General features: G+C 55.5%; 8 protein-coding genes across 8 annotated transcripts; 4 read left to right on the top strand and 4 right to left on the bottom strand.

The window, feature by feature from the left end:
- Positions 1 to 8,416: 8,416 nt before the first annotated feature.
- Positions 8,417 to 8,614, bottom strand: SETTUDRAFT_158410 (uncharacterized protein; the record flags this gene model as incomplete). Its single annotated transcript, XM_008023429.1, has 1 exon — positions 8,417 to 8,614. One exon carries the CDS (start codon positions 8,612 to 8,614, stop codon positions 8,417 to 8,419), a length of 198 nt encoding a protein of 65 aa, XP_008021620.1.
- A 2,096-nt stretch (positions 8,615 to 10,710) lies between these two features.
- Positions 10,711 to 12,261, bottom strand: SETTUDRAFT_102178 (uncharacterized protein; the record flags this gene model as incomplete). Its single annotated transcript, XM_008023428.1, has 3 exons — positions 10,711 to 11,562; positions 11,622 to 11,867; positions 12,163 to 12,261. The coding sequence occupies 3 exons, from the start codon at positions 12,259 to 12,261 to the stop codon at positions 10,711 to 10,713; spliced, it is 1,197 nt and encodes a 398-aa protein (XP_008021619.1).
- A 1,341-nt stretch (positions 12,262 to 13,602) lies between these two features.
- SETTUDRAFT_36415 (uncharacterized protein) lies at positions 13,603 to 14,665 on the top strand (the record flags this gene model as incomplete). The annotated part of the gene is made up of 3 exons (XM_008023109.1): positions 13,603 to 13,698; positions 13,866 to 13,962; positions 13,992 to 14,665. The coding sequence occupies 3 exons, from the start codon at positions 13,603 to 13,605 to the stop codon at positions 14,663 to 14,665; spliced, it is 867 nt and encodes a 288-aa protein (XP_008021300.1).
- Positions 14,666 to 15,470: 805 nt separating this feature from the next.
- On the top strand, positions 15,471 to 15,950 carry SETTUDRAFT_36414 (uncharacterized protein; the record flags this gene model as incomplete). Its single annotated transcript, XM_008023108.1, has 1 exon — positions 15,471 to 15,950. The coding sequence occupies one exon, from the start codon at positions 15,471 to 15,473 to the stop codon at positions 15,948 to 15,950; it is 480 nt and encodes a 159-aa protein (XP_008021299.1).
- A 685-nt stretch (positions 15,951 to 16,635) lies between these two features.
- On the bottom strand, positions 16,636 to 17,211 carry SETTUDRAFT_166804 (uncharacterized protein). The gene has a single exon (XM_008023427.1). The coding sequence runs from the start codon at positions 17,077 to 17,079 to the stop codon at positions 16,816 to 16,818; it is 264 nt and encodes an 87-aa protein (XP_008021618.1). The 5' UTR covers positions 17,080 to 17,211; the 3' UTR covers positions 16,636 to 16,815.
- Positions 17,212 to 20,717: 3,506 nt separating this feature from the next.
- SETTUDRAFT_45161 (uncharacterized protein) lies at positions 20,718 to 24,047 on the bottom strand (the record flags this gene model as incomplete). The annotated part of the gene is made up of 8 exons (XM_008023155.1): positions 20,718 to 20,888; positions 21,089 to 21,229; positions 21,873 to 22,081; positions 22,892 to 22,985; positions 23,145 to 23,179; positions 23,230 to 23,248; positions 23,312 to 23,427; positions 23,519 to 24,047. 8 exons carry the CDS (start codon positions 24,045 to 24,047, stop codon positions 20,718 to 20,720), a joined length of 1,314 nt encoding a protein of 437 aa, XP_008021346.1.
- Positions 24,048 to 24,251: 204 nt separating this feature from the next.
- SETTUDRAFT_102071 (uncharacterized protein) lies at positions 24,252 to 25,218 on the top strand (the record flags this gene model as incomplete). The annotated part of the gene is made up of 2 exons (XM_008023426.1): positions 24,252 to 24,677; positions 24,724 to 25,218. 2 exons carry the CDS (start codon positions 24,252 to 24,254, stop codon positions 25,216 to 25,218), a joined length of 921 nt encoding a protein of 306 aa, XP_008021617.1.
- A 706-nt stretch (positions 25,219 to 25,924) lies between these two features.
- On the top strand, positions 25,925 to 27,397 carry SETTUDRAFT_101730 (uncharacterized protein; the record flags this gene model as incomplete). Its single annotated transcript, XM_008023425.1, has 4 exons — positions 25,925 to 25,959; positions 26,208 to 26,326; positions 26,363 to 26,418; positions 26,645 to 27,397. The coding sequence occupies 4 exons, from the start codon at positions 25,925 to 25,927 to the stop codon at positions 27,395 to 27,397; spliced, it is 963 nt and encodes a 320-aa protein (XP_008021616.1).
- Positions 27,398 to 27,413: the final 16 nt, after the last annotated feature.

Here is a 27,413-nt window from a genome sequence, read left to right as displayed (position 1 = left end):
TAGCTAACAATGTCTAGGCACCCCGAATTTGACTAGGAGTCTCTAGCAGTCGAATCGCATCCAGCCTCTCCGCCTGTAGATATCACCAGCGGCGCAACACGACCAATCGCGACACAATCAATAGATGATGAAAACCGGATTGCTTCCAACATTTCTGGAAACGCTGCGAAGTGCCCGACGCCTGAGCCAATTCTACACAGCCGGCCTGAATTGGCTGAGAACTACACTGCTCGACTGGAGGATCCAGAGACAGTCTCTCAACTCAAAGGCCCGTTGACACTTACGGACCGAGCCTACTGTTGTTTAGAGAGACCATCAGAGAAGCCTACGTCTACGTCTCCTCCAGTAACTTCATGTCCAGGATTTCATGAACACAACGCTTCAGATGGCGGTCAGAGAAGGAGCCTACCTGGTTCGTCATGTATCTTGGCAAGGAGCACTCAGCCACAAACCTATCGCGTCGCCGTCTGTACAGGTGCGTAATGGGCTCTCCGAAGACTATGACTATACTGTTCAGAGGCATTCATCGCTCAATGAAATCATGCCTATTCTCATGCTAACGCGTTATAGATGAGCCCGTTACACGTTCATCAAAATGTCTTCCGCATTCATCCGGCGTGTCTCTTGAAAAATGCGGTGAACAGCAAGTTTCCAGTACGGCTTGCCTGGAAATTTCCCCAGACATCGATCATCTGGCCATGTCAAAAATATCAAATCACAACACGCTGCCCAAATTTCATAAAGTTTCGTGTTCCGGACCCCTCTCAAAGCACTGGGTTCGGAAAGATCACTCCGAGAAGTTGGATAAAGGGGAAGGGATGACTGCAGAAAGACATGACTCGTTGTCTGAGGTGGAACAGCAAGACGGAGATCGGGCAAATCAACTGGACGTATCCAACCAAGCGCATGGAGAGCAAAACTCTGAGCAAGAATTTGTCAAGCAGGCTTTCGAAAACGCACTCGTCAAAGAGAGGGAGGCTAGCACATGGAGGAGCAATGGGTTTGAAGCAGACCAGACACTCTCGGTGGTTGCCCTCGGGCCTGAAAACATCGCAGAAACACACTACACTGATGGCGACCGTGGTAGTTTATTCAATTTGGCTTTCTCTCACACATCGCTCGAGCTGGAAGACACTATATGCACGACATCGACATCCCGGAACCTACCTGAATGCAAATTCCCTTCACCATTATATCGGGTAGCAGTCCAGAGACTTGTCTCGAAGATGTGGTCGAAAGTTGAGCTTCAAGGAACAGCTGGTCTATATTCTGCCCAAGACAAAGATGTTCATCAACACAATCGCCCCAAACTTGCAAACACATTCGTTGTCCTGAGAGGAGGCTCAGATTCACCAGAAGGGTCGGATTCCGAAGAGCCCCGCCGCAATAGAACGAGGGATACGTCTGCCCAAACCGGCAATGCGGTGAACGGAGTCAATGAGGTGAACGGAGCCAACCAGTTGAATGGAGTCAATCACGCGAACGGGGTCAATCTTTTGGATGCAATCAATCGTGCCAACAGAGCCAATTTGGTGAATGGTGTCGATTCTTCGACGCCAAGCACAGAAACCGACTCACCCCGAGACGAGACTGGCCCCCAAAATAATGCGATTGGCGGTCGGAACCAAAACGAGAACGGATACTCGTGGGCTTCTCATGATAGGACTCGAATGGTCCATGGGTTCCCTGATACCACTACAGGGGCTGGAAGATGGTCTCCCCAGCCCATTCAGGCTCGAGTGGACAGCCCTGCAAGGTCGGTCGCATCAGATGACTGGGTCATTGACTGGTGGCTCACGGAACCGCTTGGCAGAACGGCTACCAATGAGTCCTACAGTCCAAGCGTAGATTCCGTGATTGCCCAGCGATTCTTCAGACGGGTTCCGTCTTCGGACGAGCATCGTTACAACCCATGGATTGGATATGGCGGGTCAGACGAAAACGGGCCTACTCTGTTCCCGCATTGGACTAACTCCCCTCTTTCCCGAGTGCCGTATCTCGATCCAGGGCCAGCGTCCAATATTTGGCCCCCGAATCCTGGTTCTCCGGACTTGTCGCATAGATATGCCGGGCTTCCCGAGTCCCCCTCTCGCTACATGGTCTATCCCGACCCGGCCTCAACCAACCCAGGGTTCGCCACCGGTCCGCCCGCAAACGTGGAAGTTACCGATGCACCTCCTGTTGGAGCAAGGAGGAGGCGGGACAGGATCCGTGCGGCATTGCGTGGGACTTGGAGACGCGTAAACGATATGGGAACAGGGGTGCGGAGTTATATTTCCAGAAGACGATGAGTGGTTTTTAACCACATTCGCACTATGTCAGCATGCGCTTACCGGACTTGTTGGGGGTTTAACAGACGGTGTATAGTCTTTCAAAACATAGTACATGCAGTCTATTTTACCCGCGGAGATTCCGTTGATGATGCACCCTGATACTCTAAGTGTTTACAAATTCCCGCCAAGCGCGCAGTCGGGAATGGATGACGTCTACACCAAAGATGATCGACCCCGTTCGAGACTTGTAATCACGGAGATATTACACTTTACAGGAAAAGGTTCAGTTGCTCATATGCAAGTCTAAAAGGTGACTGTCATGCGTCGTCTGTACAACAAGTCCGCAGTCTGACAAGCCAGGGTCGTGAAACACCCTGGACCAGATAGCACAGTAAGATGAGAGCAGCACTACAAGGCTAACCTGTATCTCGATACAGCCATATTGGTATCAGACTAAGCAAATATAGAACAATCAATCGCAAACGGGAAAAGTGAGTAAGAAGAACGAGGACGTGCAATCCTCGTTCGGACGTTATGGTGATTATATTGATTATAGCACACGCCATACCTATTCTTACTACGGACTTGGCCTCCGCACAAAGACTTAGGGCAACCCAGTCTCGCATCAAGGTGAGCAATAAGGTAAGCGTTGCGCCGGTAAAGCAGAACTCTATGCATCTGGTCCTGGTATGTTGTACACTGGATAGATTACCAGCAATCAACGGTTTCACAATCTGGATACCAAACCAGGCAATTGCATGCATGCGGATTCACCAACAACCCTGCAGCCATCACCGCTCATCATCTCACTTCTTACCTTACCTCACCCTCACCCTCTTGTATCCCACGCTATCCTTCTCTGGCCTGAACCAAGCGTGCGTACGCATAGCGAAAGTCTACAACCCCTCTTTTTTGTTTTTGTTTTTGTCCTTTTTTTTTGTCTCGGCCGCGTTCTAAACCTTTACACTATGTACATAAGCACCTAGAACGCGAAAGAATGCACTGAGACGACGACCCCCCCTCGTCGGCACTGTCGTTGCCACCCATCGTCGTCGTCGTCGTCGTCCCTGGTCAATCTCCCCATCTCCGTCTCACACGTACGCCTCGCCACCCCAACCCATGCATTGGCCTAACTCCCCCCCCCCCACTCCCCCTCCCCCATCTTACTTCTCACCCCGATTTTTCCCCCGTGTTTCGGCCCTTAGCTACCCCAACTAAACTCGTCTCGCTCGCTCGCCCGCCCGCCAGCGGTCCGCTTGAGATCTGTTAAATCCTTCCCCCTTCCCCAGACGTTGACCCCAGGCCCCCCAGCCACAAACAAGGCCCTTGACCCCCCCCCCTGGCCGGCCGGTCAAACCATCTTCTACGCCTTCTCTTGCTCATCTTAGAAGTGGCAAAGGCACAGACGATATTACATCCATCCTAGTACTATGAATGTGGCCATGTCCGCATGTTATGTATGGATGTATGTATCTGCAGTGCAGCGCAGTGCTATGCAGCCGCTAAGTATAAGCCACGCTCTGTATAAGCCCCCTGCCCCCGCATTCCCCTTGTCAAGGCTCTTCTTCCTTTTTCTCCTTACGAGATACGAGGCACTGGCTCGTATCGCGGGTGCGTAAGCAGGCTAGTGTGATAGCTTGGTATGCAGCAAGGCAAGGAGAGCAGTGCCGAAGGGAGTCTGGGCGATGGACGGGGACGCGTGGGTATAGGGATAGTTTGCGAGGGGGAGGGGAGGGGGCAAGACAGAACAGAGTTACTTGTGATTAAGAACGCACGCGTACATGTATGCATCAGTAGATCGGTACGTGCGCCAATTAAGATTATGCTGTTGCGGGCGTTTTCATGTGAAAAATACACTTGGCAGCGTTACGGTATGAAAAGACATGGAGACTATCTGTATCATTGGCTACTTGATGAGACTGGATAATCTGAAAAGAGAAACCTAGTAGTCTGTAGTAGCAGAAAACACACATACACATACAAAAGAATGTACACTAAACCTATAACCCCCTACTCATCCTCCATCTCCATCTCCATCTCCCTCTCCTCGCTCTTCAGTCTTCCCTCTTCCCTCTTCCCCTCACATACGCAAGCATGCAAACTCGCCACTTACCACCTACCCCTCCCATCTCGCATATCCCATTTTCCTCTTCCCCCCTCACATAAATGCCTAAGTAAGCCAATTCCCCCACTCCCCACTCCCCACTCCCCCCCCCCATGTCCTATTCCCCATGCCCCACTTCCGAGTCCCCACATATCACATATCACATATCATTTGTGTTTCATGAGTGATTTTTAGCGTGCCGACGCAGCAGCGGCTTTCACAACGCAGTAGAGTACACAATATAGAATAGCGGTGAGGTACCTATACCCCCAGTATGTACCTAATACACAATAGGTAGGCGGTATTATAATACAGTGAATGTATATCACATATCACATATCACATAGCGCACACTATGTACATACGTCCATACCCACATGTGAGACATATACTACATACCATATACGTAGTGCATACCAAACATGTCACATATACATTTTCATATAGACCACACGCCAAAAAAAACAAAACAAAAAAACAAAGAAAACTTCTTACATGTGACACATATACATACAAAGCAACCATGTAGCAAGTTAGTTGGCTGTGTAAGTGTATGTATGTGCTTGGCGCTCTTTGCTTGCATGTCCCCCCCCCCCACATGCCTATTACCATTACTATTCTTATTGCTATTCCTATTGCTACTCTATTGCCATCCCCCATCCATCACTCCCACCAGCACCAAGCCCGCATACTCAAACAACCACTCCCCCCCCCGTCCAATTCAAGCCGAGCGACATCACTCCAATCCAAGCCCAGCCCAGCCCAGCCCAGCCAAGTACCCAGTATTGTGCTGAATTAAGCTGGGCTGAGCGGCATTAAGCCGCACTGCATCAAGCCCATGTGAATCCAGCCGACCGGACCTGACCTGACCTGACCGGACCTGACCAGAGCTATAATGGGACGCGCTGATGTGCGCTGAGCTGAATTGCGATAAGCTGGGATGTACTGGACGGGGGACGGGGACGGGATGGGATGGTATGGATGGGGGGTGGGGGGGGGGGGTTGGCTGGTGCGGAGGTACAGCTGAGGGTGGAGCTGAGTACTTACGGTAGTTGGGAGCTGAGTGTGGGGTTGTACTCATAGCGTGGTTTTGATGTTGATCGAGTGTGATAGACGCGTGGAATGGATAGATAGATAGGGAGCTAAATATGTAGGTAGATAGGGCAGATGGGTACATGGATAGATAGGTAGGCAACAAGCTACACATCACAAGCTACAAACGACAAAGAAAAAATAGTCAGCGTGCGTGCGTGCGTGTATAATCAGTACACATACATACACACACATGCAGAAGATGTGATTTGACAGGGGAAAGAAAACATGTGATTATGACTGTGGTTGTGATTATACTTGTAATTATGATGCAAAGCGCAGGATTCAGCACGGAGGGGGGGGGGCATAGTTGTGTCATGTTGACATGAGTATATTTATCTCTCTGTCTATCTATCTATCCGTCTATCTGGTTTCTATCCAGTATCTGTATCTGTATCTGTACCCTATCTATGTGTAAGTCTGAGCAAGTGACTGAGTGAGTGCCCTGAGTAACTGAATGCCAACAAACCATCCAAATTCCCCTCTGTCTTTGTTTCCCTGGCTGCGTAACAATACCACCGCACACCATCCATCCCCCATCCATCCATACATAACTTACCAAGCCACACAATCCCGTGACGTAACCCCATAGCGCTCACCTCCCTCCCTCCCTCTGCCTCTGTCCCATCCTCGTTTTTTTTTCGCCACCCCTCCTTCGGCACCATCCGTCCCCACCAGGCCCTAAGCTGTAAGTAGTACATGGATGATGTATGTAATATACACCTAGTGCCAGCAGCAGCACCACCGCCACCTACGCACCCATGCTAAACCAGCCTCGGAGTTCCTGCTTGAGCAAATTTCCAAAGTCAGCAGCACCACGAGACCACTTCTGGTCCACGGCTGTCGCGGCCGGAACCGCTGTACAGAAGTGGATGTGATGATGACACTTCAGAAGGGGGGGAGAGGCCCAAGCGTTTACGTGGCACTGGGAGGGGTGGAAGGGAGGGGGGAGGCGTCGGGTACGGACATCGGGCGCGGGACAAGGGGATTATCTAACGTATGTATGTACTAGGCGTACGTCTGTATGTGGGTGTGAGTGTGTATGGTTAGCTGCTGTGCTCGGCTAAGGGGGAGAGGAGGGGGAGGTGCGGCACCATGAGAACGCACGGAAGAAATGGGTCCACCACGGCACCCCGACACACTCCCACACTCCCACACACTCCCGCACTCAAATCCACACGTGAAATGTCTCGACATGGTATCAGACCGGTACGGCCCATTGCGGAGGCCCCACCGATAATTTTTTTTCGCCAGACTAAAACATCTACCTGGCCCCAACCCGCCCTATAGCACACACGACATATACGTTCCGTGGCACGCCAAATGGAAAAGGAAAAGAGCGTTTGGGCAAGGGCTCCTCACGGGACGGTGCGAGACCACAAGGAATGGGAAAAAGCACGTTTCAAGGATAGGCCCGCCGGCCGCCCATGTCGCGCAAACCTGACTCAGAGCAGGCGACTTGTGAGCTGAACGGACCCTGTTCCTTGCTCTGTCCAATTTCACGCCTTCTCCCAGGCAGCTAGTCCGTCGCTAGTGTACCGCTGTTTTTCCCTTTGCATCCTTTTACTACTTTGTTTTTTTCTTCTCCACTGTCTCTTTCACCTTCTTGATGCTTTCAGCTTTGGTTCGGAGCCTGCGGGTCCGAAGACCACGACCCATGTGGCCCGATAGTATTCGGAGGGGGCGTGGGCTATACTAGGTAATGGTGCCATGCAGTCAGTGATGGGTGTGTGTGTGTGTGTGTGGGCGGTGACCCTCTCTCTGTCTCTCTTTTCTCTCATTCTATTCTCGCACTCGAAAATCTCACCGACGGACTTCCGGGGTTGGCAAAGGAGCGGCGGCGACGGCGGCGGCGGCGTCGTGCATGGGGGAGGGGGAGGGGGGGGGCATTTTTGGGCTGGAGATTGAGGCCGCCCAAGTCGCCATGCCGTTTCAGCATGGACGGAATTTGAGAAGGCGCGATTTCCCCAAGGCAGTAATACCAGAAAAGGGAGAGAGCAATCATCCCCCATCCACGCCTTGGACACGGCCGCCCAACCCCCTCCCATGTCTCGCTCTGGCTCTCTTTTTTTCCTGTCCGCGTCACATACAATAATAGCAGATACGTTGTTCGCTGCGCCACGGTGGTATTTGCGGCGAAAAGACCATGGCACCCACACCCACACACGCACACGCATATCGCGTGTCCTCCGTGGGCCTTTTTTTTCTTCTTGTCCAACCCCCCCCTCCCCCTTCCCATCCCCACTTCCTCCCTGTCTGCCCGATCCAATCAGCCTCCCGTCTGACTGCGCAAAGGAATCTCACCCTGTAGCGGGAGGGCCAGGCAAGGCCAGGTTAGGGGGGGCTGAGCCGTTGCGGTTCGTGCCTGAAACGCATTACAGGCTGAAGACGAATCGTGACAGGTCATTCCACCCTGCATCCCTTCCCTTGTCTCACTGAATCAATAAACCCAACGGCGGCCAGCATCCCCGTCCGACTTGGACGGGGAAACAAGCTTGAACCTGGGGCCTGGAGATAGCGGTCGAAATAAGTTTCTCTTTTCCTTTGGGCCCAAGGTTGGAGGAACCAAGCTAGTCAGTCAGTCAGTCAGTCAGTCAGTCAGGCCCCCGTATATACGTATTCCGTTTTCGACTTCCATGTCACATGTTGACTCAGTGCAGACAGTGAGCCATTGTGGGCCAATGGGGGATTCCTCTAGGGCCGTCGTGAATCCGTCTTGCTCGCTGCTGATTCGCCCTGCGCCTCGTGTTCAAACTCAATAGGGCCCAAGCCTAATGACGACGACAACGACGGCTGCCAACCTGCCTAGCACCGTCGCGGCGCAAACTCTGCTGCTCGCTCCGTTCCGTTAGTGTAGTCGAGCTTGTGGCACTCGAGGGCACACTACAGAGCATGTCCCATCCAACCAGCGGGCGGTAGGGGCAAAGCAATTTTGACAGTCCCGAGGTCATGTCGTTGGGTCACCCATTCGAGAGGGCATGTGAACGTCGGCAACCGACGGGAAGACGCGACCGACATGATCTAGCCTTTCCATGACGACTGGTTGCTGCTTCTTTTTCAAACTCGACTCTGTTGGACAGGTGCGCGCAGTGGTAGGAAATGGTAATAGCGCCGTCAAGCGTTGACATGGACACTGTCGGATCATCGTCCGGTCATTCAACACTACAACAAACCACACGCATTCCTTGGTACACTAGAGGCCGGGACCATGAAGGGCCTTTTTTTTCTTCCTTTCCCTGCGTCCGATAACCCTCTGCTCCGAGCGCCATAGCGCTTCTTCCCGCACCCTCCAATACTCGAAGCGATAGCGAGACTAGCTTGCGACGGCGGCGTTGGTGCTGTGCAGAAAGGCGGAGTAATAGAGAGAGGCCTAGTGGAGGAGGAGGAGGAGGAGGAGGAGGAGGAAGAGGGATGACGACGACAAAGCAAATCTAGATGCTGCTCTAGCAGCATTTGCTGGCAGTTTGGTTTAGCTGGCCGCTCCGCCCATGGACGTGACGTGACGTGCCGTACCGACGTCAACTGGCGTGAGCGAGCGAACGAAGGAACGAATATCGCTGCCGATAGATCCCGATGCGGAACCGTGGTCTGAGGCCGTCCGCGTAGCCGATAAGCGTTTTGTTGGCGTGGCCATCAGATGTCAGTGTGGGCGGAGGAGAGGGCAGCAGGCGGCATGCATACATACATGTGTGTGTGTGTGTGTGTGTATGTGCATGTGCATGTGCATTGGTGGGATTTGCGTGGTACTGAGATCGATCGACGTCCGGGTATCGAGGAAGAAGCAGCGAGGGCGAGGGCGAGGGCGAGGGCGGTCCAGGCGGGCTGGCAGGCGTGGCTTGCCTTTTCCTTCTGTCGTTTCTGGTAGTGGCGGTGGTGGTGTATACACAAAAAGGGAAGGTATCACACGTGGGTATCCGCCCATCGTCGTGCCCGGATCGTCCCTGCATTGCTCATGCTCATGCCCATGTCCCAAGCCAACGCGTGCCACAATGTCTCCTTGCTCCGGCCATTGCGCCTTGGCATCGTGGGAGCCGTCACATCGTCGCAGGTGGCCGCGGTGCCCAAGGGTTGCGGCGAGGTTTTGCCGAGCGAGCAGCGGAGCACGCCATGAATGGGGTGATGGATCGCCCGTCCAGAGGGCCAGCAAAAAACACTATTCGCCGCGCCAGTCCCAAGCTTTTGGGTTAACCAAGGCCAAACGGCTAGACCTGCCCTCTACAGCACGTCGTCTTGACCGGTCGCCAAAACCAAGCAAGCCCAGGCAAGCGTTGCACCATCAAAAGTCTTCAATTTAGATAGCTAGTTAAAAAGCGTAACAAACCCGACGACGAAATAGAAACAAAGATGTAAAAAAAAAGCACTACGTACGTTGCTGCTGGGACATTTGCCTTGGAACGTGTCTTTGCGAGTAAAATTCAGATAGCCACCCACCAGTAGAGTTCCCATGTAAGTTGAAAAAAAAGTAGTCGGATGCGGTAGAGACAGTAGAAGAAGGGGAATATAGCAACCGCACCTATTCGCAGAGTAAACCGCATCAAAACGTAGGGACAATGTACAAAAAAAACAGAGCACAAACTACCACGACCCCCAGCCAATGCAGTGAAGCACCAAAAAGCTGGTCCAGCCCAGACTTGAGATGATGCAAATATCAAGCCAAGCCTCCGTGTGATGATGATGCAACCCTCCAGTTCTAAAGCTTGCAGGAAAAGACAGAATACCACCCAGGTTTAGTAGTGTAGAGAGGTTCGACGAACAGCAGGAATTCGAGCGCTTGCCACCAAAAACGTGAGAAAGACGACACCTCCCACCTCCGGGGGACCGAGAGATAGAGAGGCACATGATGGGATTAGCAAACCGCCGCACTCGAGGTAAAAAAAAAGGAAAACAAAACGACCCCGGAAATGACAGTGAGGTAGATCTTTAAGTATTAAATAGGAAAAGAAAAAAAAAAGTCTCGATGCTCTTGATCGCCATTGAAATCAGAATTCCGCCCAGAAAGCACGCTGTTGCCAGCCAGAACTCCTTGCGATAGCAAATGTCGATGGTGACGCGAAGAAACGGTTATACACGAGAAAACCAGTCGAAAGCACGGGGAGCGAAATGCGATTTTCGAGCCATCACTTGTTGCTCTTTGTTGTCCCCGTCCCTTTATATATTTTTTTTACTCGGGTTTCTGTAAGCGCTCTTGAAAAGACCAGCTCCAGAGCGCTGCCTCGCGCACACACACGAGGCATGAGAGATTTACATGGGTCGGCGGTTTAGCATGTTGAGCATCGACGAGTCGGTCGAGCTGCGAGCCGGGCCATTGTCCGTTACTAGGTCGTTAATGCGCATGCTCGGCCTGGCCGAAGCTTGCGATGTGGGCGGCGGTGGCGGTGGCGGCGTCCGGCCATCGCTGCGGGGCGGTGGAGGGTGGAGGACGCCATTCGTCTGAGGCGCGGCGTAGTAGGGTGTTGGAGGAGCGCCGGGGGTTGTGGGGGCTTGTGAATGCGGCGAGGACGAGTTGCGGCTGGGCTCGTAGCGATAGGCGCTCTGTGGAGAGCCCTGGCGCGGGGGCTGTGCGACGTAGTAGGGTTGGGCGGGTGGAGGAGCAGACGAGTACGTCGTGGGAGGAGGATTTGCTGTGGAAGCAGCCGATGTTAGAGTTGGTGGCTCTGGATAGGCATAGTCTGAGCCAGTGCCCCGATGAGGAGCCTGTGACGCTGAGCCAGGGTGCGGCGGAGGCAAGGTAGGCGTGTGAGGCTCTGGGTGAAGCCTCTTCCTGCCGGCCACGGCGTCACGGCTTGCCTCATCTGGAGAAGCACCAGGCGGACCATATTCAGAATGAGCTTGGTACGGACCTGCAGTTGGGCTGGGCAGATATTGCTGCGGGCGCGACGGCTGGCCGTAGGGCTCGCCGTGGCTGGCAGGGGGCAGGGGCTGCCCATAAGCACCGTACATTGGCGGTGGCTGGCCGACACCGCGCCAGACGGTGTGGGCCGGCACAAAGGCCTGCGTCTGTGCCGAAACGGGGGTGAAGATGCAGTCTTGGTTGAACCTCATGCAGTTGGAGCAGCGGCCGTCCTCTGTCGCCTCGAAGCCCGAGCATCGAATCTATGTAGAGAGTAAGCTATGTGGGAGTGGGTGGCACTGAGTGGCAGATTCAAAAGTACCTTGCGGCGTCTGCAGTAGCGACAGGCAATGGCAGTGCGCTGGCGGGGAGCTGGGGGCTGGTGATGCTGCTGGACGTATTGCGGAGGTGGAGGAGGCTGCTGGCGGTATGGATCTGGCGGAGGCGGAGCGCGGGTCCACTCATTGGGGCCTGGCAGGCGGTAGGGCTGCTGGTGCTGGTACTGAGGATGTTGGGCCATGTCGGGCCGGGGCTCTTGGGGCGGTGGAGGTGGGAGCGTGGTGCTCATCTGCATTGGCGTCAAGTGTCAGCGAGCTGTCACCCAGTCGAGGGCGAGATGACGTGCGCTCGGTGTACCGTGGTTGGTGTGCGAGGGTCGCGTGTGAGGGTGGGCCAGGCAAGAGAGAGAGAGTGTGTGTGTGTGTGCGTGTACGTGTACGTGGGTGGGTGGGGATGAGGGAGAGGGTGTGTGTATGTGAGAGAGAGAGGGGGGGGGAAGGCGGGAGAGTAAGAGGGAAGGAGGGAGGGAGGGAGGGAGGAAGGAAGGAAGGAAGGGAAGGAGAGACAGGGAAGTAGCGGCTTACATGAGGAGGCGGCGCATACGAGCCATTTGCGGGCTGTTGCGAGGTAGGCGGCTGCCAGTGGGTAGGAAGTTGGCCTTGGCCACCCTGGTGAGGAAACATTGCGCGCGACAAGCAGTGGTCGTGGGTCGTGGGGTCGTTGGTCGTGATGGCGGTACGTATTGGATGGGCGGCAGTGGATGGACGAGTAGTGCGTGGTAGGGTGGATGGCGGGCGGGCGGGCGCAACGTGGAGCCTGTCAGTCACAGGGCGGTGTTGACCAGTGGTGGGCCAGCCTCGACTTGGAGCAGAAAAGAGAGAAAGAAGGAGGAGGAGAAGGAGGAGGAGGAGGGAGAGGCGGAGGGGGGAGGAAGAAGCGCCGTGGGAGTGGTTTGGGTGGTGGTGCGGGAGATCCTCTGGGGCGGGTGAGGTGTCACAAAATACTGGCAAGCGGGCCGCAAGGTCGGCTGTTGCTGCAGGTGAGAGAAAGGCAGTGCAAATTGGGCTCGGGTTGCAGAGCCAAGGCGAGAGTGGGCGGATCGGAGGAATGGGGAGGGGGACGGAGGGTCAGCCGCGAGAGGGTGTGTTGGGCGATGGGGCGCGGACTGGAGCTCATACACGCATACGCAGGCGCAGGCGCTGGCTCTCTCTTTCTCTCGTTGCTGGCTGGCTGGCTGGCTCGCTCATACACGCACACACGCTCTCTCGCTCTCTCTCTCTCTCTCTCTCTCTCTCTCTCTCACTCTCTCAGGCGCACATGCACACAGTCGAGGGCGGACAGATGGACAGACAGGCAGGCAGACAGACAGACAGACAGACAGACAGACAGACAGGCAGGCAGGCAGACAGGCGGCGGTGGGCGGAAAAGGCGTGGGCGGCGGCTGGGTGTCGCGGCGGCGGTAGTGGTAGTGGTGGTGGTGGTCGGGGGGGGCGGGCGTCAGCTACGAAGGGGCGGGAGGGAGGTTGAGCAGGAGGCTGTGGAGTGAAAGGCTTCTCGAAGCGCGTGGAGGAGACGGGACCCAAGAGCGTGGAAGCGAAAAAGGAGATTCAGGTTGGAGCGGCCGCTATTACTACCCACGACGCACCGCGTGCCCGAAGTCAACCTTCTCGCCGCTTCTACTGGGATGGCGTTTTGATCCCTGCACGCGCCCCCATGCAGCGACGACGGCGACGGTCCGCCAAACGCGCTAAAGGCCATGCGGCATCCTCACTTGCATTGGACGTGCAGCGACACGACCCGCCTGCAGACGGGCGACGGGCGACAGGCAGGCAGACAGGCGGGCAGCGGCCACGGCCACGGCCAGCGGGCGGAGCAGCCAGAGGAGACAGGCCAGGCCTACCAGGCAAGCATGCCTCGATCCATGCACCCACCCACCCATCCCTCCATCCCTCCATCCCTCCATACTATACATACAATACAATACATGCCACGCTACATATACGTCCACACGTACATATATCACGATGCCGGCCCATGGTTTACCGCTGCTTGCTTGGCTGCTGTGCGCCTGGTCGTGTGCGTGTGCGTGCGCCCGTGTGCCTGTGTGCGCCTATGTGAGGGTATGTGTGTGCGTGTGCGGCGTGTGCCAGTGGGAGCGCCAGTATGCGCGACGACGACTGAGCGAGAGAATGTGGTGTGCATGTGGTGTGGTGTGGTGTGGTGTGCTATGAGAGAGAGAGTGTGTGTGTGCGTGTGGGTGTGTGGGCGCGGCTGTATCACGACGCAGCGTCCCACCCTTCTCGACGACGCATCCACGGCCCTCGCAAGAAAAAAAAAGAGTCAGGCCCCTTGCTGGTTGGCGTATGACCTAGGAGCGCGGGCCCGTGTGCATGATGATGCTGCGGCCCGGCAGCTTGCTTGAGATGTATGACTCGCCAAGAGCTCGGGGACTCCCGTCGCGCTGTGATCTACGAGCCTTTAATTATCGACACGGCTGCTGCAACGAGCCTGTCCTGGCGCGCGCGCGCGAGAGAGGGGAAGGCAAGGGAAGGGCACGGAGGGCAGGAGTGGGAGAGGGGGACGAGGACAGCCAAGGACATGCCTCCTCCTGCCTCGACGGCTGCTCCTGCCACTGCCACTGCCACGCCCATCGCTCCTGCTGCTCCTGCTGCTGCTCCTGCCGTTGCTCCTGCCATCACCACCATCGCCACCCTCCCCCTTCTCACCCCCGTCCCTCTTCATCCTCATCCCACCCCATCTCCATCACTACTCCAATTCTGCTACCTCCGCCGCCGCCGCCGCCGCCAAACAAAAATACAGCCGCACCTGCTTGTGCTCCTCGCCCCCCCATGGCCGCCGCTCCGCCCGGGCTCGTCTCGCCTCGCCGTCCCCAGTGTCGAGCCCGTCGAGCCCGCGCCAGTGCCACATGCCAGCGCTTGGTCCTGCCGCCGCGCGCAAATGGGCGCACGCCTGCAAGGAAAGTGGCACAGTAGTGCCAGTCGTAGTGGGAGCACCTCGGGCCTCTTGAATCGTCGACGGGCCGTCTCTGCGCCCTTCCTTGTGTCGCGTCCTTTGCGAGGCACCTAGCTCGGGACATGCGACAGCTTACGAACCACGGTACCGACAGGCCTACAGCCCGTCATGGTCGCACCGCCTCTTGCTACTGCTCTGCTGCTGGCTGCGGCTATGGTTACCGCTGCGAGTCTTTCTGGCTCGCCTGACGCTTGCTCTCTCTCCATCCCACCCTCTCTCTCTTTCTCTGCCTCTCTGCCTGCTGCGTCGATGAAGAAAAAAAAATAAGAAAAAAAATACCACCATCATTACCATCGTCATCATCATCATCATCGTCACCACCACAACCCCAACCACAATCCAAAACAAAAATGTCGCCTACACCTCTCCACCCTCCTGCCAAGTGACGACAGTTGGAGTCATCCCGCATCGTCAATCACGCACGGCAGGGATGGCGCGCCAGCCTTTCATTGAGCGCCCAGGACGCGGCCTGCTGTCCTCTCATCTGCTGCAATATCTGATAGGGCTGATCAATCCGGGCGTCCGTCGGTCGTTTTGCTCTTGGGGGACGGCACCATCCCTGTCGCGACTGTTGGTGTGGAACACTGCGGCAACGGCCTTGTGCTGCTTAGAGCGCTGTGACGTGAGTCCCATGCCACGGCTAGTCAAGGCCACCGGGGCGACTCGGCGACTTCAGGCACTCTTGGTCGCGGGGCAGTGTATCGACGCCGTAGAGCGCGGGAGGGCCGATATGTCTTGCGCCGGGAGAACCGTTCGTCCCAGCCCAGCTCAGCTGCCTCCAGCACCACCACCGCCATCAAATCATCATGACTAGCACCCGTGAACACACACACGTATGGCACCCGTCCCATGCACGGCCATGGAAATAAAGCCGATTCTGGCCAGCCCAGCTCAGCCTTGCCTGCCAGCCTGCCAGCCTACCAGCCAGCCTGTGTGCCCGCCCGCGCGCGTGAGGAGAAAAAAAAACACGACCGACTTTGCTGTCGCTTCTCAGCTGCCCATTGCTTCGTGTAAGACGGGTGGCATCCGCCGCCGCCGCCGCCCACTTTGCTTTTTGGTCGAATCACGCCTCTTGACCCGACCTCCACAACTTGGCCCGACGTTCCTCCCTGGCGCCGGCGACGCGGGCTTGCGAACTGGTACCCATGGCAAAACGCCTGCTGGCGCCCCTGATTCGACGCCTGGCCTCGCGTGGGCCATGACTTACTACAGACTGGCTGACCAAGACGGACAGGCAAGCAAGCAAGCCAGCCAGACGGACCAAGATGCACCGGCACTTGTCCAGACGGTGCCGTGTGCCCGCGCCGCCTTTTTGCTCCTGCGCGCTCGTCTGCCATGAGTGGCGGTGCCGGAGGTGCCGCCGATGACGAAGCGCTCCGGACTTGGGCGGATGCTGCCATTGTGAGCGAGAAGGAGAGGGTTGCGAAACGCCCAGGGCGTATTCAGCCTCGGCATCTTGCCGGCCTGTTTGCGACTGGCTGCATAATGGGGTGACGACGCAAGCTCCAACACAACAAGAAATCGTCAGCCGTACAGGATGGTTTGTGCCTATCCTGGGAGCGCTCCGCCTAACATTCCTTCTTTCCAGCCCTCTCTCCAGATTGGGGCGGACGGCCCGCGGGACTCCAATCTAGGTTTTCCGCCGCCCAGGTTTCGTGATCGCATGCGCTGGGGCCAATCACCGGGCCCGCATTCCCCATCCAGCTGTTTTTCCCGGCGGTGCCTTGCATCCCAGCATCCGGTGCTTGGGGGGTGGTGTGGTGGGCGCTCGTGGCCGTGGACGTGGACGTGGTGGTGACGCGACGGGTAAATCCCATCTTCCTGCCACGACGCAACGCGCAAACGGTGGTGCCTCGCAAAAAACAAAGCCGGAAAACCCTTGTTCACGTCTGGGGTCACAAGGGACGGCGCATGCTGGTCAGCACCGCTATGGGCCGAGCAAGACTGTGTTTCCGCCCTGTTGCAATGGGCGGCGGGCTGCCCATCAGACTGACCGGTCGCGGCAAATGGCTGTTTAGATTATTGTTGTGCTTTGATTGACTGCCACACACCGCATTTGGGCTCATCCGAGTCAGTCACGAGGTGCGTGTTAAATGAGGGCAGATGCAGCGAGCGGCCTCAGCCAACAGAGCAGTGGACAAATGACGTTATCTGCAGCGGAGATGACCATGGCCACTCAGTTGCTCAGTCCCCATGTCGGTGCATCAGCCTTGTGCGAGGAGGGGGTGTGCGAGCGGGTGTGGGCGTGAGCGAGTGCGCGAGATACGTGTGCTGTCCGAATCCACTGCCGCAGCGCTGGCGACGGTTACACCAACTGAACGGTGCATTTGTGGGGTAACAAAGCAGCCGGGATTGATCTTCAGCCGCGCCGGGCGATTCACCCAAGCCAGCAAGCCAGCCCGCCCACCAGCCAGCAGGCAAAGCAGCGGCAGTTGTTTACAGACAACCGCCACGCCCACACCGCACATACGCATCCACCATGTACGGGCACAGGCTGCGGCGCGAAGCGCATTCAGTTTAATTATGGAAAGAAAAGAAAGGGGGGGGGATGACCCATATCGGTAGCGGTGAATCCGCGACACATGGTACGTACATCGACACAGACAACAACACACAGACAACAACACACAGACACAGACACACATAGTGTACACACGTACTCAGTCACTCACGGCGGAACAAGGCGTCGACACACAGGTCCGCGTCACTCGCTTGGTACCAGGTGTGTATCAGCGGCCCGGGACGAGGAGTGGAATTCCCGCATGTGTCCCGTTGACGTTTAGATTAACGAAGTTTGTGTCACCCTACCACTACCTTTTTTGATTTCCTTCCACCCGCAATATGCACGCCATGCTTGACTCACATGCACTTTTGCTCACATGTCTGGCTGTGCATACATCCGTCGATACTTATCACGACCTTGCATATATCCAGCTTCGAGTATACATGCACATACACATCCACAGACATATCCGTCGCTCTCCCCCCCCCCTTCCCCTTCTCCCCAACGCTCCGCCATAAGCAGCAAACCCGCCCCTTGCCCTTGCTCCCTGCGCTCCTTCGTTCCTTCCCCTCCCCAGCCCGCTCGTGCCGCGCTTCGTATGCACACATGTGCCGCGAATCCTGCCCCCCTCCCCCCTCTCCCCTCCCCATTCTTCCTCGGCGACGATATCAGGCGGGAAGACTTTTTTAATTCTTTTTTTTAGTTATCAAATCCCGCTGCGGGTCCTGCGCGGCCCCCCTTCTCACACGTGTGTATGTATGTATGTGGTGTATTGCGCGAGCGAGGACCCGCAACGTCAAGGGCAGGGGAAACTCAATGCGTGCGTGTGCCTGTCTGTGTCTGTGTGTATGTGTGCACATTAAGATACATACCACATATACCATACATACGCACGAACACACACACACACACACATACATACGCCCTGATGCATGCCTGACGGGCGGGTAGTGACACCCGCCGTTGGCAATGCGAAGCTGATGAACGGCAGTGCCTCACTTTTTTTTTTTTAAGTTTGCGTGAACAGGCATAGCATTCCTACTCGTATTCTCCTTTCCCCCACATGGTTGGATTGCATGGCGTCGTTGGTGGTGGTGGTGGTGGTTTGCGTTGCTTTTTTCCCTCTCCCACTTGGCTCGCGGCTATCCTATGTCAGTGTACGTAGTATACTTGGATCCGTAATCCGTAGGTTGGTGGGGGGTATAGGGGAGACAAGTGGGTTTGCATAACTCGCTCTTGTTCACTCATTTATCGGATACGGGGTGCGTATACATGGTCCGACACTACATACACAAGACAACACAAGACGACCACTAAGCACAACGAATGGATGAGTGAGTAAGTGGGTGAGGTGAGTAAGTGAGCCTGCAGCACTAAGCCACTCCACCACGCCTCCATTCGACACGCGAACAAGTAGCTCGAAAAAAAGACGCACTTGACGCGCTTGTGGAAACTCCCGAAGCCGCAGACACGTGTGACAGGAGAGAAAAAAATACGCCGGCAAATGTCTCTCATTGCCCTATTGCAAACCACAGAGGGTGGTGGTGGTGTGGGTAAGCCGAGTGGTGTGCAAGCAATCAAGTCCATGTGGATGTGGGTGGCGGCTTCTTCCTTTGTTCGTTCCCCCTCATCCATCAAACGCGCCCGAGTCATGCCATCTGGGAATTGGCGGACCAAGGAATCATCATGACTGCAACAACAACAACGACGACGACGACAAGACGCATGTATGCGTGTGTTGGAGTACGTGGTAAGTAGTAATAGAGTTGGATATTATTGCATGCAACGCTCCCGGAGAGGCGTGTACGCGCGCGCGCCTGCCCCACGAACACTCTCACACCACACGCATACATACGTACACACACATACAACGACAAACACACATCTTCACACCGCTTTTTACACATCATGGGCATCAACGCCGGTGAGAGAAAGAGTGGGAGTGAACGAGAGAGATTGAGCAACACCAGCCATCATCACGTCGCGCGGCCGGCTTCCTCTGCACGTCCATGTCAACCAGATTGACCGCTCACAACCCTCCCCCCCCCAAAAAAATAGGGCGGGTGCACCTGACACTATCACACGTGGATTAATGGTGTTGGGGGCGCCTGGGCTGGCGGCCGAAGTGATGGCGTAAGTCTTACCGTTATTTTGTAGCGCCGCCGGTGAAGAAGCGAACGCAGTGCGTGAGTGTGAGTTAGAGGGGAACGGGGAACAGAGGGGAGAGACAGACGCCAGCCAGCCAGCCAGCCAGCCAGCACAGCGCATGGCGGTAGCGGCGGCCGTCGTCGTACTCGTAGTGGTCGTGGTCATCGTAGTCGCAGTGGTCATCGTAGTCGTAGTGGTCGTCGTTGTCGTAGTGGTGGTGGTCGCTTTGGACTCGATGCATGACTGCAGCGATGCACCACTCTACTTGCTGTACACGGAGTAAACTAGTCGATGACATTGCAGCCAGCGCAATCAAGGCCGCCGCCGCCGCCCTGGGGGTTGGAGTAGGTAGTATGTATGTGTGTGTCTGTGCAGCCACACACTCACACACACACTATTGCCCTGTGTTAGCCGTGCCGTGTCTCTCTGTCTGCCTCTCTTTTTTTCTCCTTCTCTTTCCCGGCTGTGTCCGTCTCTTTTCTCTTTCAGTCTCTTGCTCTGGCACATAGGCGCCCTTGACGACACGGCCGCGGCGGAGACATGGCATGCTGTGTACACGTTGCGTTAGGCCGATACGGCCACGGCCCGGGGCGCACTCGTTGTCCGTCTGGGATGCATGGGTTCCGCAGCAACCCCCCTCCCCTCTCTAACGCGTCTGAGATCAAGGCCAGCCATTCCAGCCATCCATCCGTCCATCCATCCAGCCAGCCATCCAACCCACCAGCCCGCCTGCGAGGCCAGCTGCATTGCATGACCATTATTCTTGTCGTCGAATTGGTTGCCGCGAGATTGCGCGCGAAAATAGCTGGGCTGGGAGGGGGGGCCGGGGGGGCACGGCGGCTAAGCAGCAGCAGTAGCAGCCTTCTGGTGTCAGCGGGCATGCAAGTTGGAGAGGGGGGAGGGGGGGGAGGGGGGGAGGGAGCGAAGCCAAAAAAAAATGTTGGAGTCGGCATGCCATGGGCGCGCTGGCGCAACACACCCCCCCTCCCGCGTCGCTCCCTGGCTGGCCCCAACAAGAGGCGCTACGAGCAACACACGGCAAAAGAGGGCCAGGACTGGGACCAGGGGGGGGAGGGGGGAGCGGAGACGCCTTTCCGCTTTTGTGGATTTGCATGGGCTAGGATCTGAGCGTGCATGAGACCCGAACGCTACACTAGCGCATCACATGACCGTTAGTGTCATGCGGTCTCCCGCAATGCCAAGCGCGATAGACAACGGGCACAAGCGCTAACGCACGATGACTTGGCTCGTCGCATGGCCTTCGCTTGGGCCAGCCAGTCAGCGCCACTGCCGCTGCATTACACAGGCGTCTATTGGCGGGTTTCGCGCTTGTGGCCCACCCCGTCTGTCCGCTGCTGCCCGCCCCTCGACCAATCCCGCGCGCCAGATGGCCCCCCTCGGCTCCAGAGGCCGCGCCATGAACATGCGTTGCTGGATTCAAAATCAAAAAAACTGTCAAGCCTCGTCATCTGCTGCATCGCCGCCATCGCCATCGCCGTCGCCATTGCTCTCGCCATCGCCGCCCGCCGCCCCGTCCGACTCCGCCTCCCCGTCCCCCTCCGCATCCTCGTCGCTCGAGCCTGACGTGTCGTCGTCTGGCATCACCACGCCGTTGAGATAGCTGATCTGCGGCCCTTTGTTAGCAAATCATGCTACCACGCCCCGCGTCACTGCACTGCCAATCCCCGTCCTGCCCTTGCTCCATCGTGACTCTGTCGCCTGCCTCGCTACAGGCCTCTTCCCTCACACACCTGCCGCCGCTCTTGCCCCCCCTATGGCGTCCAATCATGGCCAATGCCCGGAACAAAACAATCTGCTAAACTTACAAAAGGCGACATGGCGAGTACGAGCTCAGCTACTCGACCCAGCCCGCCTGGCCCGACAATCTCGTCGTCCTCAACCTTACGCCCCAGCGTCAAGCTGCGGAGCCGCAGGAGTTCAATGTCTCGGTGATTGTGATCGTAGCCCTGCGCGCGTGTCTTCGTTAGCATATGCTTGAAGAAAAAAAAAATTTGGCCTAGCCACTCCCTCTCTCTCTCTCTCTCTCTCTCTGTGCATGCCAACCACCACGCCCCATTGCTTTGGTTGGAAAACAAAACGGGCCAAAATACTACGACTACTACTAACTGCCAAACATGGCCCCAGCTGACGTGGTGCCCAACCCTTTCCCCCTTCAGCTTGTTGGGTGCGGGGCAGTTTCAAACTCTAAATTTGTTAACGGCACAGCGTCGCAAACGCAGAAGCTCCAGATACTCTCCCTCTCCTCCTTCCTCCGAAGCTTATTTGTGAACTGCACCCCCCCCCTCCCCCATCTGCACGCGCATACGCAAGTGAAGTCACCCATCACCAAGCAACGATTGGCAAATGCAGTCATTTTTCCACCCGTCCCACGTCTCTCCCCTCCCCCCTCATATGCATACTCCCAATTTCATGCCAATGACGCTACATCCGCCGTAATTGTTGGCCGCCCTTGCTGCTGCTGCTGCTGCTGTTGCTGTTGCCCCTCCTCTTCGCTCATACGAGCATTGATACCTGTTTTTTTCTCTCTCTTCTTCTTCGGGCCCCCAAAAGACAACAAACTCGACCAGCACAGTGCAAGTGGGTACTTACTTTGGGGTTGCGCTTGAGCGCCGTCGACTTGTTCATGGGCAAGCTGGTAAAAGCCTTGACAGCCTTGTTGTCGTCGTCCTTGACACCGGCGAGGAACGAGTCTCGTATGGCGCGAGACCTGAGAACCGCTTTGAGCTTGTGTGGTTTGCGGTCGATATCACGCCGGAGTTTGGCTAGCGCCGCCGCGTCGGGCTGCCAGTATCCACCACCTAGTATATTTGTTAACACACACACACACAAAAATTGTCCGTCAATATCTATGTAGATTTTGAGAATATGGCAAAAGAAAAAAAATAAAGGCTCCTGGGATACCCCCCCACCTCCATGTGACGTTTACCCGCACACCTTGCGACGTGAAACAATCACAAACGAGGTCACCCCCCCAAGAAACAGACCCTTCCCCTCCTCGACCCCTCCTTCGCACCGACGTATACACCGAACCGGGGGGGGGACGTTAATAAGATAGCAGCGTGGCCGTGCTACCCGTAGCCGAAGTGCTATATCCGTCTCCGTGCGGCCGCGACTGTCAGAGAACATGTGTTGTCACGTAGCACGGGTACAACGGGAAGCAGCAGCAGCACCACGACGCCCGATGGCGCGCGATACCAAGGTCCCGCGCCCCATTCGTACAGCAGATAGCATAAAAAGGCGGTGGTCATTGCTGACGGGCATTGCTGCGTTCAGCACACCAGCCAACTGATTCGCCCTTTGTTCGGTTTCTGGCAGTGGCACGGCAGCCGTGACACGGCAGCCCTTCTGGATACCCCGTCACGAGACTCGGGCAAGGCGAGAATGCCAGGCGACAGCGATTCGGTCGGAGGCCATCACACGCATACAACCCTTGGGGACATGTGCATAGACGGTGCGTGCGCATGTAGGCGGGGAGAGCGCACACGCACTATGGCAGCCACGAGGCCCAAGTCGTGTCCGGGAATGGGTTCCGCAACAGCTCCAGGGCGGAGCTGCCGAATGCAAAGAGACGTACATGTGGACTGGAAATGGAGAATGTGAGCACATACCTACAAAGCTTCCACCGTTCGGTTGCACTTGCACGTAGTAGTGCGCATACGGGCCCTTGCGCCCCGTCCTGGACCATGCCGCCGAAAAGTAAGTCTGTACAACCCGTCAGTGCGCTGTGTTGCTCGTATGTAACGACCATGTTTTGGGGACAAAACAAATGTTTGCTTGGTACAGCCACGCTTGGACATGGTCCGCTTCCGACTTTGACAACTTGGCAAACGGCCCTTCGAAACACGAGCGAGTCGTTCTCACCTTGTACGGTGTCGGGTCCTTTGAGAAACGAATGTCTGTTTGTGTTAGCGTACTACTACATGGTCTGTATGCCTCAAGCTCTCACCTCTGTATATACGATAGATCTATGTATGTGTGTTAGTTGAACAAGAAACACTCCCCAAAAGCGTGATGTTTGTGACACGTACCACGTCTTTGACTGGCAGTTCTGGAATCGTCTCGTCTGCTTCAATGACTTTCTCAGACACCTTTTCGACAAACGTGGTAAAGTCCTGGAATGCCGCACGAAAGTCTGGGTCGTGTACTATATATGTACATGTCAGTCCCGTCTCCGCGTGTGGTGGCCTTTGGAAAAATGCCTCTCGAGAGTCAGAAAACGCGAGAAAGACACTCACACTTCAGCCACTTTCGATCGTTGTTGGCAGCCAGGTCTTGCAAGAATAGCATCGTGTTTGGGTGGATAGTGTGGTCCTGGTACGGCGTGTCACCTGCATCTCGCGCTTTGGGCTTCTTGATAATCAGTCGCGTTCCGGGCTCGAGTTTGGCTCCTGGTTTCCAGAGTTCGCTCTCATCCGCCTTTTTCTTGTGGATAGGAAGCTTCTTGGCAGGGCGCCCTCGGGGGGTTCGCTTGCTCGCGCCATCTTCTTCGCTAGCAGTTTCATCGGGCTCAGACTCTGACGACGGCGCCTTGCCACCGTCTTCCTCGTAGTCGGAGGCCGCGGCATCTCCTTCATCATCAGATGAAGGCTCTTTTTTCTTCATACCATCTCCTGCTTCATCCGTGTCGGTTTCTGGCTCCACGTAAGATTTCCTCGCGTTCGCCCGCGCTCTTTTCGACTGTCTCTGTGGTGTTTCCGGGGCGGCGCGCTTAGAAGAGCTCCTAGGCGCAGACGCACCCGTCTTTTTGACTGTTTTACGCGGCATGCTGAGGTTTCCAAGAGCCAACCAAAGTGTCGAAGTGATGATATGTTGTTGTAGTAGTTGTTGTTGTTATTGTAGAGATGGCTCCTGGGTTGTTCGGGGGTAACAAAGAGGTGCACTGGCCACTGATGACGCACACGAACGCGAAAACCCAGCGCGGTGTCACGAGTTTCGCGCACGCCTTACAACCACGGTCCCCCCGTAGACATGACCACTCGCTTCCAGGCTCGCAAGCAAAAGATTCTCCAACAGCTTGACACCCCAGATACCGAATATCACGACCTGTCGCCAAAGGGCTCCGTTGACGCCCCAATTCGAGGACTGATTGGCGAGATCAATCGCTTCGAGGGCTTGGTCACCACTAGCAGCTGCTCAGGGCGCATCAGTGTATTTCTTGAAGGCCGTAAAGCAGACACTGCTGTCATAGATACCCCTGCTGAAGGCGATGACTCGCGAGCTGGACCTGGAGGAAAAGGTGGTGGGGGCTCATGGCTCTTCATCTCTCATGAGCCAGTTCAAAGCGAGGACCCAACCCGTGCCTTTATGTCTGAGTTCGGACTGAAGCCACTTGGACCCGAGAACAAGGCTCCTTCAGTCTCTAGTAGATACATTCATCTCAAATTCGAGCCTATGGTGAGAGCAAGCACAGCTGCAAACAGCCAAGTCTAACAACTCCCAGATTCTGCACATATTGACCGCATCTATGGACCAGGCCCAGCTTGTCCTCAATGCAGCACTGACAGCCGGGTTCCGTGAAAGCGGCGCCGTGAGTCTGGCATCGACAAAGATCAGCGATGCAAACCCGATGGTGGCGGTTCGATCTGCCGGGTACTCGTTTGACTCCATCATAGGCTATCAAGATGAAGCCTGTGAAAACATTGCTCTGATCGATGAAAGGTATTTGAAGATATTGATCGACATTGCAAACGAGCGCTTCAAGATCAATGGCGACCGAATAGCCCGCTTTCGTAATGCACTGCTCGAGTCGCAGCAGCACGGTACTTTGCATACGCCGGCCTCGTCCAAGCCAGACTGGGAGGATGCAGATGCTAGAAAACGGAGGAAGAGAGAGGAGGGACTGGCACGGCAGCAGGCTCTGAAGGATGAAGTTTCACAGACTCAAAACCAGTCGGCAGAAGGGGATGCGGATGACATTGGAGGAATGTTTTCATGATACCAGCAGTCTGTAATGTGAGATTTTCTTAGAATATTTGACTTTAACAAATAGCTGGTGATGCGAATACTCTACAAGCCTTTTTTATACAATTTAGGTTGCAATGGGTATCTCCATAAAGAAGGTCTTGTGAGCAATCGCGCTCCAAAACAGACTATTATGCAGCATCTTACATCTAACGCCATAGCTGCCATTGAGTCTCACAAATTTTGATATTATTCATAACAGGTGTTTCTGGACTATGAGCATCAAGTAGCCTTGCAAAACTCTGATGACCGTCTAGCCGTAGCTCCAGAGTCATCCTGACATCTGGCATTTGTTCCCGTAAAGTTCCAACCAGACACAGAACCCTGATATGTTTCCGTTGCGAAAAAGTTTCCATTGAGTACAAAGACACGCTTCTGCTCCCCTTTAACCGTCTTAGCCAATAAGGGCATTAGCGTGTGTACCTGGTATGTCTCTGATGCTAGACCCGGCGACTTTACTATGGTGCACGCCTTGCATCTCTCCGTCGCCCTGGCTACAGTATAAAAAGCAGAAGAACCGACCATCCATTCCCCAGCAATCTGCATTATTCAATCGCGTTACCACAAAGAACATCCTCTTTGATCGCCCCGCCAAAACGCGATTTTCAACACCACGCACTCATTGCCCCACTCGCAACTACGAAACCCACAACACACACACTCACACACGCACTACAAACATGAGCTACGCAGACGCCAACCGTCGTTATTTCGAGTAAGACTTTCTCCCCCTTTTCCCCATTTCAACCCTCATACGCACACACACATACACACCCAGAAATCCACAGGGCGACTAGAAAAGAATACGAGAAAAAAAAGGAAGAAAGAATCAGAGATTCTCACCTCCCCACGCATTTCCAAAAGCAACGAAACATCAATAAGATCAACCCTTCCCTCCAATTTTACGTATAACTATGTGTTTATGTGCAATAGCTAACACGAAGATCATCACCCCCACCACAGTGCCATCTCGGATTCGTATGACTCGAAGCCATGGTTCGCGAAAACAAATAATCTCGTTACCGATGCCCTGCGCTCAGACCTGGCGTGGATCGGCGTTCCGCTGGGCGCAGGAGAAGCAAGTGCGACTCCTCCTCCTCCTCCTCCTCCCGCTGCAGGGACCGCGGAAATCCGCTTACTGGATTATGCCTGTGGCACGGGGTTGATGACGAGGGTAATACTTTTTCTCTCTCTTTCACTTTTCTCCATCGAACTTGCTTGCTTGCTGTATCTCGTTTCTCGCACGTGACTGGACTGGGCGGAAAGAGGTAGTTTCTAAGGACATGGTGTTTGTTCCGATGGGGCTTCTACGATGGTGTGGAAACCCATGGTCCATGATGCAGACTTTGTATCCTTATGGCTCAAGAACAATATCAATTCACTGACTACCCTACAAATAGGTCTTCGGGCCCTACGTCACGCGCACCACGGGCATCGATATATCGCCAAACATGGTCTCGACGTACAACCAGCGCGCACGGGACGTAGGACTCGCACCGGACACCGTCAGCGCCGTGGTAGGCAACCTCTTCGACAAGGCCGATGCAAGCCCAGCCTCGCTTTCCGGGCCCGAATTCTGGAACTTTGACCTTGCCACCGTGGGCTTTGGGTTCCACCATTTTGAAGATGTCGTGTTTGCCGCGAGCCAGCTGCGCGAGCGCCTCAGGCCCGGCGGCGTGCTGCTGATTAGCGATTTTCTCGAGGGTGGGGATGTGCTGGCGGATGAGAAGGGGGATATGATTGAGGGGAGTGAGGGTAATCATGCTGTGCATGACCATCATCATCATCATCACCACCATGGACACGGGCATGGACATGGACATGGACATAGCCATGAGCAAGATTCCGGCTCAAAAAAGCACGACTCCGCCCACGACTCCTCCAACGAAAAACACGACGTCTCCGATACATCCGCGTCATTCCAGCGCAAAATGGCCGCCTCAGTCGTCGTCCCGCACTTCACCAAGTCAGGCGTGCAGCAGTTCTTCACCGAAGCCGGTTTCGTCGACGTGGATGTCATCACCATGAAGGAAAAGTGCTACATGGAATTTGCAGGCAAGAAACTATGGCGAACTGTATTGTTTGCGCGAGGCCGAAAGCCCCTGGGTAACTTAGATAATAGCAACAATGACAACGAGAAGAGTGAGTTGTAGAAAGGATTGAGATGGT

The sequence above is a fragment of the Exserohilum turcica genome (assembly GCF_000359705.1).
Source record: "Exserohilum turcica Et28A unplaced genomic scaffold SETTUscaffold_10, whole genome shotgun sequence".
Lineage (NCBI taxonomy): Eukaryota > Fungi > Ascomycota > Dothideomycetes > Pleosporales > Pleosporaceae > Exserohilum > Exserohilum turcicum.
This window is presented reverse-complemented; position numbering and strand designations above follow the sequence as displayed.

Excerpts from the sequence above, each read along its gene's own strand:
- SETTUDRAFT_166804 (XM_008023427.1), bottom strand. The coding sequence starts at position 17,079 with ATGTGCGGTGTGGGCGTGGCGGTTGTCTGTAAACAACTGCCGCTGCTT.